The sequence below is a fragment of the Eubalaena glacialis genome, chromosome 7 (genome assembly GCF_028564815.1).
Source record: "Eubalaena glacialis isolate mEubGla1 chromosome 7, mEubGla1.1.hap2.+ XY, whole genome shotgun sequence".
NCBI lineage: Eukaryota > Metazoa > Chordata > Mammalia > Artiodactyla > Balaenidae > Eubalaena > Eubalaena glacialis.
In genome coordinates, this window is record NC_083722.1 from 22863062 (window position 1) to 22873521 (window position 10460).

Sequence of the window (10460 nt, forward strand, 5' to 3'; positions counted from 1 at the left end):
AGAGGTTTTGTTTTGTTTTGTTCTTTTGGTCAATGAGATGGGCCCACTGGCCACATGCTTGGATACTGTGGCAATGTCAAATTGCTCTAAAAGTTTCTAAATGCTTTCTCTCAATGTATGTACTTATCCCATCACAAACTGATAACAAACAGTTCACAGACTGGCACTGGTCCAATCAAATGCACAATGCTCTAAATCACTCATTTGACATTGAGCATATTCGACCTTCTTTGTTTAACGGGTGGTTTTTCTCTTGTCATGACAACAGGAAGGTAACGGCCAAGTGGGCACGGGCCTTGTCTTATTTCTCTGTGAATGCCCCACCCCAAACTGTAAGGTGTGGGGATGACTGATGGTAAACCCTGTCGACTAAAAAAATATATTCACAACCTAAAAGTTGAGAGTTATGTTTTATTCGGTGGAAATTTTTAGGACGTCAAGCCCGGGAGACAGCATCTCAAGTAACCCTGAGAAAACTGCTCCAAGGAGGCGAAGGGAGAGCTAGGATCTATAGGAGTTTTGCAACAAAGAGCAGGTAGTCGGAACAAAAGAGTACTGTTAATAAAAAAAACCCTGGATATGTCAAGTTAAGGAATTTAGCATTTTTCTATGTATGGGAAGATGCAAGAGTCTGGGCTCACTGAAATCATTCCTTTGATATGCACCTCAGCCATCTGGGGCCAGTATCCTGTGTTTTCACATCCTGACTTTCCTCAGGGCTCACCAGCTCACCGTTGGCGTAGCCGCATGGCTGCAATCGCTGATGACTGTGACATCCTTCGTTTACTGATGTGGCAGGCAACATTCCATTTCTCAGCCCATAGAGGATTAAGGGGGAAGTTTGGGATTTGAAATAAAGGAAAATGTGATGGAAATAAACTAGATCCTTCTATTATAACCTTGATATCAATATAAGAAAGAAAATACTGGACTGGTAAACCAAGGAACTGATTGAAATTGTTATGGCTCTGAGCTTCCTTGTGCCACACAGCCTCAATCTCCTCACAGCACCCACTAAAAGTCATGCCCATAAAGGGAGTGAGAATACCACCTGAGGACTGGCCCAGAAATCTCCATCTCCCTAACCAGGATCATGTCTCCCATTCCCAGGCCTTTTTATTTTACACAGCCCATTGGTATAGCTGTATTTCTCATCACATCTCATTGTACTATTTAGGAAATAAAAATGTTTTGTAATAAAAATGTAATGGAGAGAAAGGAATGTTATATGCATTTGGGGGAGAGTAGAGGTTGAGTCTAGACTTAAAAGAGCCTAGATTTCTAGAAGGAGTTATATGGAGCTATCACTCACGTTCTAAGTGCCCCATATAAATACCTTCAGTTTCCAGAAAGTTCTTTGAGAGTAATACTGGCCAAAAACATACTGCATTTTCAGATCACTCCAACATCAATCAGTACCCCATTGGGGGTCAGAATCGGTGGGGAGGCTCTCACTGAATAGTACTGAAAATCATGTACTGCTAATGAAGAAGAATTCTGAAAAAGAGAAGAGATAGGAAGTCTCACCCACAGAAGTAAGATATCTGTAGTTCTGCTACATAACATCCCTGTAGAGGGCCCTCTGTGCAGAGTCCAGACACCCCGACTCTTCCTGGCACAAATGCACGGGCACCTACTCAAATGACAGCAGCACCTGGAATGGCATGACAGCCCAAGGATGAGACCCATAAGAGGCTGAAAGACAAGAAGGGACATTCAAACATGAAGGGGAAGCAGGACACAAAGACTCAGAGAGGAGGATGGCATGAGGAGCAGATAAAGGCAGAGTGACCAGGAGAGAAAATGGCCCCAAATGAATTAAATGGCCAGCACTGTTTAATAAACAGAATCACAGCATCATAGTCATTAGGGCATTTGAGCAGAAAAATGGGCTCATCTGGTCCAATCCCATCGTTTGGAAGATGAGAAAACACAGGCATAGAGTGATTTAAATGTGCCCAAGGTCACATAGCTACCTAGTGGCAGAGCCAGAATTAGAACTTAGGTCTCCTTTGGCCCAGCCAAGTTCTCTGGCCATCGTGCTCTTGTCCCTACATACGTGCTGAATGAACAAAAATGAATGAATCCTTCTCGCCTGGTTTCACCGTAAGACTTCAGTCAAAGCTGTGGTTCAGAGAAAACTGAAAGGGTCAGGCTTGTGAGATGCAGCAAAGGGAAAGAGATGGCTGAGTACTGGCCCAAAGAGCAAAAAGGGAAAGGAACACACACACACACACACACACACACACACACACAGTCACCACAGAGGTAGGAAAGAGGAAGAGGTGAAAGCAAAGATACAAGGGGGAAGGCAAGAGGCTGCATTCTCCCCTGAGCCCTACTTGCAGAGGGCATGGATGCCGTGGTCAGTCTGCGGAGGACGAACACAGGGTAGTTGATTTGAACCTGACCCCTGAGCGCTACCTCCCCTCTCACATCCTGCTCTTCTCCTGGCCCTCTTCGTCACCTCCCACCCGCCCTTTCGCTAAGGCTTCCTCTTCCCCGCCCCCCGCGACTCTCCCTTCCTTAACTTCCCAAGCCCCAGAGGGCCCACCCTCTGAAGTGTGCCCTGCCCGTGGCGGCGCCTGCTACCGGAAGTAGCCTCCTTCCCTCACTCTGCAGAAGGAAGTAGGAGGTGACTGGGGAGGGAGAAGGAGCCGCGCAGGCAGAGTGAAGCGCTGGCGGAGAAAGAGGAAAACAACAACAAAAGCCCAGAGGAAAACTCACCGGCCCACAAGGAAACTGGTGTCTGGGCTCCCTGGGCAGCCTCTTTTCCGAGCTAAAGAGCAGACCGCACCCCCGCGGATCTCACTTCCCCAGCCTGCACTCAGGGCTCCCACCAGCAGATGGCTCCCGGGTCCCCCAGCCTGACCTCCTCCCTGGGCTCTCCGGGGTTCACAGATCCGGGCCCCAGGGAGGCACTGGAGAGCCTGACGGGAGAGGATCTCGCTTGGGGGCCGGAAGGAGATGTAGGAAGCAGGACTGGATGATGAATAGAGACAAAGGCTTCAGCTCAGTCCGGAAACGCGAGTGGGTGCTCATCCAGGTCGCTGTCAGCCTCTCCGCCTCCCTACGGTGTGTGCTCTCATTGGCCTTAACTCTTCCCTGTCAGGGTCAACTAGGAAAGAGTGAGGAGAGGAACGTGGGAGAAACTCAGGCGCCATGGGCCTGAGAAACAGGGGCCTTGGTTCCTCCGGAGATGTAAGGGGAAAGAGGAGAAGGAGCTGACCTGGCTTGCAGCTCAGAAGAATCCCGGATTGGTCCTCTGAGAACGGAGAAAAACAGGAAGTGGGATCTAGGTGCAGACTTTGGGCTTCAAAGATGCCACCCACTCCTCTATTCACCCTCCTTTCTTCTGCCTTTCAAGTCTGCAGGTAATTATCAAGGCCCCACAGTGTCCCTTATGCAAAACATTCTCCATGATCTGGTAAAGGCTCTTTGCCTTCCTCCTCCACTCAGCATCTCTTTTCTATTCTCCTCATTCTCCCTCACTCTCACCCAACCCCAGACCAACTCCAGCTCTCCCCTGTGAGCCTCCCTTCCCTCTCTCCCTCCTCATCACCCTGAAGGGATATGCAACATTATCAATCTGCCTATCCACCAAAACTGCTCACAGATGTCAAATGAGTTGTTCAAGATCAGGCTTCATGGCCAGAATCTAATACACTCTTTCCACTTTGTCACTAAAGGGGTAGATATAGATATAGATGATTGATAGGTACATACATGCAAACATACATACATAGACAGACTCCAGGGATTCTAAGGAAGCATTTGATGCAATCGTTCTATACACACCACTCTTTCCTTTAAAAAAAAGATAAAAATACAGAAAATTCATTCTGTTTCTTGAAATGTCACCTTTAATGCTTTGTAAGAAAACTAAAGTAACCTGGATATCAAAGAAGGGGGCAACAGTAAATTATAATAAATTGACACATTGAGCACACGTGTATCTTGTGGATATTATGGTGCCTGATCATTAGCAGATGATCAATAAATATAAATTATATTTTTATATATACAAGATATATGTAATAATGTAGACATTCTTTCATCATAATACTAGATGACTAACGCCAAGTACAAAAAATAAACTTATGGAAACCATAATGAATTCAATTATGTAAAAATATGAAGGAAAAAGAGAGTGGGAAAGAGAATATCCTAAATTATTGATGGTGGATAGTTAACAGTATCGGTTGTATGAATTATAGATAGGCTTTTTTCTTTCCCTATATGTTTATATATCTCTGTTTTCACCCATTTCTCTCTTATATTTCCTGCTTTTCCATAAGTGGTATATATTATTTTTATAATCAGAAAATAATGAAATGACAAGCAGAATGTGAAAAAGATTATGTTTGTTTTCACAAACTCTAAAGGCTCTGGGAAGCAAGAGGAGACTTGGAAAGGCTTCCTGGAGGAGGTGAAGCTTGTTCTGAACCTGGAGGGGTCGGGAGGACTGAGGTAGGTGAGAGGGAACAAGGAGAGCATTTTGTTCAAGCAAAGAGAAATGCCAGTGCAAAGATACAGAAGTGGGGAAGCACAGGGAGTCATCCAATCCAATCAGTGCAGCAAGTTTATTCGAGGAAAAGCAGAACACCTGCTGGGCTTGGAAACTTGAGGCTGGATTCTTGGAAGCCTTGAATGTCAGACCTCAGACTTCTGGCTCTATTTGGGGAGAGTGGGCACAGGAGAAAGTCACATCCTTCTACGACCTTCCAATACCCTTACTGAGGCAGGAAGCATTTAGGTTAAATTCAAGATGAATACAAGGACTCTGAAAGATCCTGAGAGATGTGGAAAGAAAATGGAGGGGACCGTGGGGAAGGTTTCTGTGTGTTACTACATTATTCAAGTTGTCTTCACAAGCCCTAAACCACAGGCAGCTTAGAGGATGGGAGGAAGTATTTGTAAACCATATATCTGATAATGGGTTAATGTTGATATATAGATATATAGATATATATATATACACACATATTACTCAATAGCAAAAAAAAAAAAATCCATAAAAAATTGTCAAAGAACTTGAATAGACATTTTTCAGGAAAAAAATATGATTAAAAAATGGACAAAGGATCTGAGCAGACGTTTTTCCAAAGACCTACAAAGGGCTACCAGGAACATGAAAAGGTGCTTGACATCACTACTCATCAGGGAAATGCAAGTCAAAACCACAATGAGATACGACCTTACACTCTTCACAACAGCTATCATCAAAAAGACAAGAGAGATAAGTGTTGGTGAGGATGTGGAGAAAAGAGAATCCTGGTGCACTGTTGGTGGGAATGTAAATTGGTATTTATATATATGTGTGTGTGTTGCATTTAAAAATATGAATATTTATATATAATATTTATATTTATACATATATATAATATGATGGAATATTATTCAGCCATAAAAAATAAGGAAATCCTTCCATTTGTTACAACATGGATGTACCTTGAAGTCATTATGTAAGTGAAATGAGTCAGAGAGAAAAAGACAAATACTGTACAATACCATTGATAAGTAGAATCTAAAAACATTAAACTCATCCAAACAGAGAGTAGAATATTGGTTGCCAGGGGCTGAGGGGTGGGGGAAATGGGGAGGTGACGTTCTAAAGGTATAAACTCTCAGTTATAAAATGACTGGGGACCTAATGTACAGTGTGGTGACTATAGTTAACAACATTGTACTGAATACTTAAAAGCTGCTATGAGAGTAGATTTTTAATGTTCTTACCATAACAACAACAAAATGATAATTATGTGGATGAAGAATGTGCTAACTAACCTCAGTGTGATAAACACTTGGCGATATATAGATGTATGAAATCATGACTTTGTATACCTTACATTTACACAGTGTTATACGTCAAATATATCTCAATAAAACTGGACAGAAAATTTAAAAATGAAGTTAGTGGTCATGAATGTAAAGTGAAACTTCTCGGCATGACTGTGGCCTTTTCTCCGTCCATGATCAGCTGAACGAATGTAGGGATAGGATAGGATCTGAGGTGGATTTCAGCAGGAACGTTGATAGTATGTGCACAAAGGACTAATTACAGTGACTGACCAGGGAATCTAAGCTGGATAGGGAGAGGAGTGAAGATGTGAGGGAGGTGAAGGACAGTGATAAATGTTCAGATGGCTACTGAGGAGGGAACTGAGAGGAGACAGCGTCATCTCCCTGGATACTGAATTCACTGAGAATCGTGATGGTAGCCTCACTGGAGTGAGTGAGCGTGAGCCAGGGACAAAACTCTTCAAGGAATAAAGGGGAGCAAAGGGGGTGAGGTAGGGGATGACAGCAACAAGGGGGTTAGGGGGCAAAGCTGATGACATGAGAATCAAAGCTGCATTCAGAACTGGGGATGACATCATCGAATCTACAGCATCTAGCACAGGTAAGGGTTAATACCCATGTTTTACAGATGAGAATCACTGAGGTTAAACAGCTGGCTTAAGGTCACTCAGCAGAGGATGCAATCCTAAACCAGTTAAAAATTAAGAGTAGCAATGATGTGAGAAGGAATTGTGCTGCCTCTGGCTTCCACACACTGCCAGGGACACTCTATCCGAAAGGGCCTTTCCCTCCAGAAATTTCCCTTCCCTACCCTGAGGGAGCTCTCTCTGGACACCTCCATACAAAGGGCTAATTATGGGAGAGGGACATAGATTCCCCAGAGCTCCATCCTCTCTTCTAAATAACAGAAATTGTTGACTCCCTGGCTCTCTCTCTAGTAAGAGGCTCATCAACACCCTTTCTCATTCTCTACAACTGCTTTGCCCATGCCACGTTGTCTTCTCAGGTACCTGCCCTGATCTGAGGCACCGGTTCCAGAAATCAATAGCCATGTGATTGGGCCTTTCTTTCATCCCTTCCACTGTCATTTCAAACCCAGAGAATCCAGAGCAGGAGCAAGAGACCAACTTCTTATCTGGAAACTGAAGGCCTAGATATCAGTGCCAGAGAATAAGACATGAAGGTAGGCTTATTACCACATTGCACTTTTAAAAAATGGTCTTATGGAAGAGGGGCACATTCTAGAATACCAAATGATGTGTAGGGACACGTTATAGAATATTTTTTACAACAGATTTGGTTTCTGGATGCTTTAGGGGGATTATGGGGTGTTTGGGTATGTGTACAAATGTGTCTGAGCTATGTGTTTGGGTATTTGTGTGTACATGCAGTAAAGATGTCTGTGCAATTTGATCACTGTGTGCTTGTTTTCAGGATTTGGTAGGTTTGCCTAAGAATGACTTAAGGCTTGCCTGGCTGAACTGGTGTGTGTCTATGTAAGCAGAGAATTAGGAAATTTGACTCTTTGTAACTCAACATCTCTAGCACCATTGGACCATAAGCCTGAATGTCAACTCTCCTACTTTATTCATCTCCAGTATGACTATAAAATTATCCAGAAATAAAGGTCAATCTTTGTATGTAGTTTTATCCATCACAGTCCCTAGCATATTAGAGCCTGGTTCATAAAAAAAAAAGAAAAGAAAGAAAAAAAAGCAAGGATCCCAGAATTAATCAGATTGGGGTTGAAATCCTGAGAGGTATTTACAAACCATGTGAATTTGGGCAAGTTATTTAACCTCAATTACCCTCCTATCCTACTGAATAAAATAGGAGTATTATCTATTTTTTCACATAAGAGTTAACATATGAAACGGGGTATAAATTTACATACCAGTTCTGTCCTTAAGTAGTGTAGGAACCCTCTAAAAGCCTGTTTCCTGATGTGAAATAGTGATAATAGTTAACATTTATTCAACGTCTACTATGTGTCAGGAACTGTTCTAAGAGCTTTACCCGTTGGAGCTACTTAATCAATTCTATTTTCATATGAGGAAACTGAGGCACAGAGAGGTTAAGCAACATTGCCCAAGGTTGTTCAGCTAAGAAATGGCAGAAGCAAGAATGGAACTTGGGCAGTCTGACTCCTGAACCCTTATTTTTAATCACGACACTAATACTTGTTCTTACTAATGACGATAAAACGAGAGAACCATATAAACATAATGTTTTCTTAGGGGGAAGAGAGTTCCTTCCTGAAAAATAAAAAATTAGGGGATTATGAGTTTTAAATTAAGAACAGTGAAAATGATGTTTAAAACAAGTTATCTGTATAATCATACCTGTCAGGAACCATGTAGTAGAAAGCTTTCTATGTGACTTTTATCCATCACATCAACCATGATGGTTTCTGTACCGTCAGGAAATTTGATTGAGCATCACTATCAAGGGTTAAAAAGCTTCTGCATCCACTTTTCATTTGTTTGAAAAATATTTATTAAAATTAGAGCCAGGAAGACATGCAGGAACCTTAGAGGTTATAGAGTACAAAATCCTCCTACTACACATGAAAAAATTGAGGCAAAGGGAAATGAAGTGACTTCCCCATATCAAATCACTAGTCAAAGGCAGTTATGCTAGGTGGAACCCAGGTCCCCTGACTTTCATTTTACCCAGATCACTCTGGATTTAAAGGCTGGTACACATGTGCCAATCTTTGTTGCTCATGATCATCACACTAGATAGTAAGCAGGAGGGGCATGGACATTAGAAGCAGCCTAGAAGAGAGATTCACCACAGATTAAAATTCAGTAGTCAGTAGTATAATGGATTGTATTAATAGAGGTAGAGCACCTGAAACAAAGAAGGAGATAGTTCTGCTCTACCAAGTGTTGGTTGTATCAAACCTGGAGTATTGCGCGTAATTTTGGGCACTAAACATTGCAAACAAAGAGGAGGGAGGCTCAGAGTGAAATCTGTCTTCAAACACCTGAAGGGTTATCATGTGGGACGAAGATTAGATTTCTACTTTTACCATAGGACTCCTTCCAGAAGCAGCTGAAAGAGGCAGCTGAAAGAGTACTGATTTCTAAATCAAACAGGCCTTTTAGTACAGGTCCACGGGGTCACTCACTAGCTATGACCTTGGGATGCTTTACCCTTTTGAGCCCAAGTTTGTTCATCTATAGGATGGAGATTCTATCTTCCTCATAGAATTTTCTGGTAAATATATCAACTAGGATATACTAATATAAACTACGGGCTCAGATCTGAAAATGAGCTTCCAGTAGATACATAAGCATTGTGTGTGCTGCCATCCCTTCTCCCACCCCACGCCCACTGGCCCGGGTTTTCCTTTGCTTAGAAGGGATAACATCACCCTTTCGTGTAGCATATATCGTCCTTCCAAACATTCTGCGAGTTTTCCCGCTTTAGGCCAACCACAGCACAGAGGAGCGCTTCCTCCTGCTGGGTTTCTCCGACTGGCCCTCCCTGCAGCCTGTCCTCTTCGCCCTTGTCCTCCTCGGCTACCTCCTGACTCTGACGGGCTGCTCGGCGCTAGTGCAGCTGGCGGTACTCGATCCGCGCCTGCACACGCCCGTGTACTACTTCCTCTGCCACCCGGCCCTGGTGGACGCGGGCTTCACCACGAGCGTGGGGCCACCGCTGCTGGCCGACCTGCGCGGCCGGGCGCTGTGGCGGGAGCTCGGCCCCCGCCTGGCCCAGCTGTGCGCGTCGCTGGCGCGGGACTCGGCCGAGTGCGTCCGGCCGGCGGTGATGGCTCTGGATCGCGCGGCCGCCCTGTGCCGCCCGCCGCGCCTCCGCCGCGCGCTGGCCCGCGCCTCCTGGCTCGGCGGCCTCACCAGCTCTGCGGCGCAAACGGCGCTGCTGGCGGCTCGGCCGCTGTGCGCGCCCCGCCGGGTGGACCACTTCATCTGCGCGCTGCCCGCGCTGCTCAAGCTGGCCTGCGGCGGCGGCGGCCGAGACTCCGCCGAGCGCCAGATGTTTGCTGCCCGCGTGGTCATCCTGCTGGCGCCGTCCGCCGTCATCCTGGCCTCCTGGGGTGCCGTGGCCCGCGCTGTATGGGGCATGAGGACCGGAGGGAGCCGCAGGAAAGCGGTGGGCACCTGTGGGTCCCACCTGACAGCCGTCTGCCTGTTCTATGGCTCAGCCATCTACACCTACGTGCAACCCACTCACAGCTACAACCATCAGCGGGGCAAGTTCATTTCGCTTTTCTACACTGTAATCACACCCGCCCTCAACCCACTCATCTACACCCTCAGGAATAAGGAAGTGAAGGGGGCAGCGAGGAGGCTCCTGGGGAGTCTTCGGAGAGGGCAAGCTAGACAGTGAGTAAGTCAGGGAGGGAAGGAAGTGTTACCCCAGGGCCCAAGGCGGGAAATGCCCACTGGAAAGTCAGTCAGTTTAGCCTTCAGGCTGCTCATTTCTGTATGAGAATCTGCAAGATTTGTCCTTACGGAGTCCATGGTTAATGGGGGAGATCCCTTCCTCCCATCAGGAAAGGTTCGTGTGCTGTAGGGAAAATCCTGACATTTATACGTGCAGGTCTAGTGAGGGGGGAAATGGCCTTCAGGCTTTCTCCTAGGCTGCTGAAAAAAAGAAAGTTTGATTTGGGGAGGACCTTCCCCATCCTC

The 10460-nt window shown here is 45.3% G+C and overlaps 1 protein-coding gene across 1 annotated transcript; it reads left to right on the plus strand.

Annotated features, from left to right (window-relative positions):
- Positions 1 to 6339: 6339 nt before the first annotated feature.
- On the plus strand, positions 6340 to 10158 carry LOC133095667 (putative olfactory receptor 2I1). The gene is given in 2 exon segments (XM_061197417.1): positions 6340 to 6403; positions 9167 to 10158. Coding segments are annotated over 2 exon segments (1056 nt in total).
- Positions 10159 to 10460: the final 302 nt, after the last annotated feature.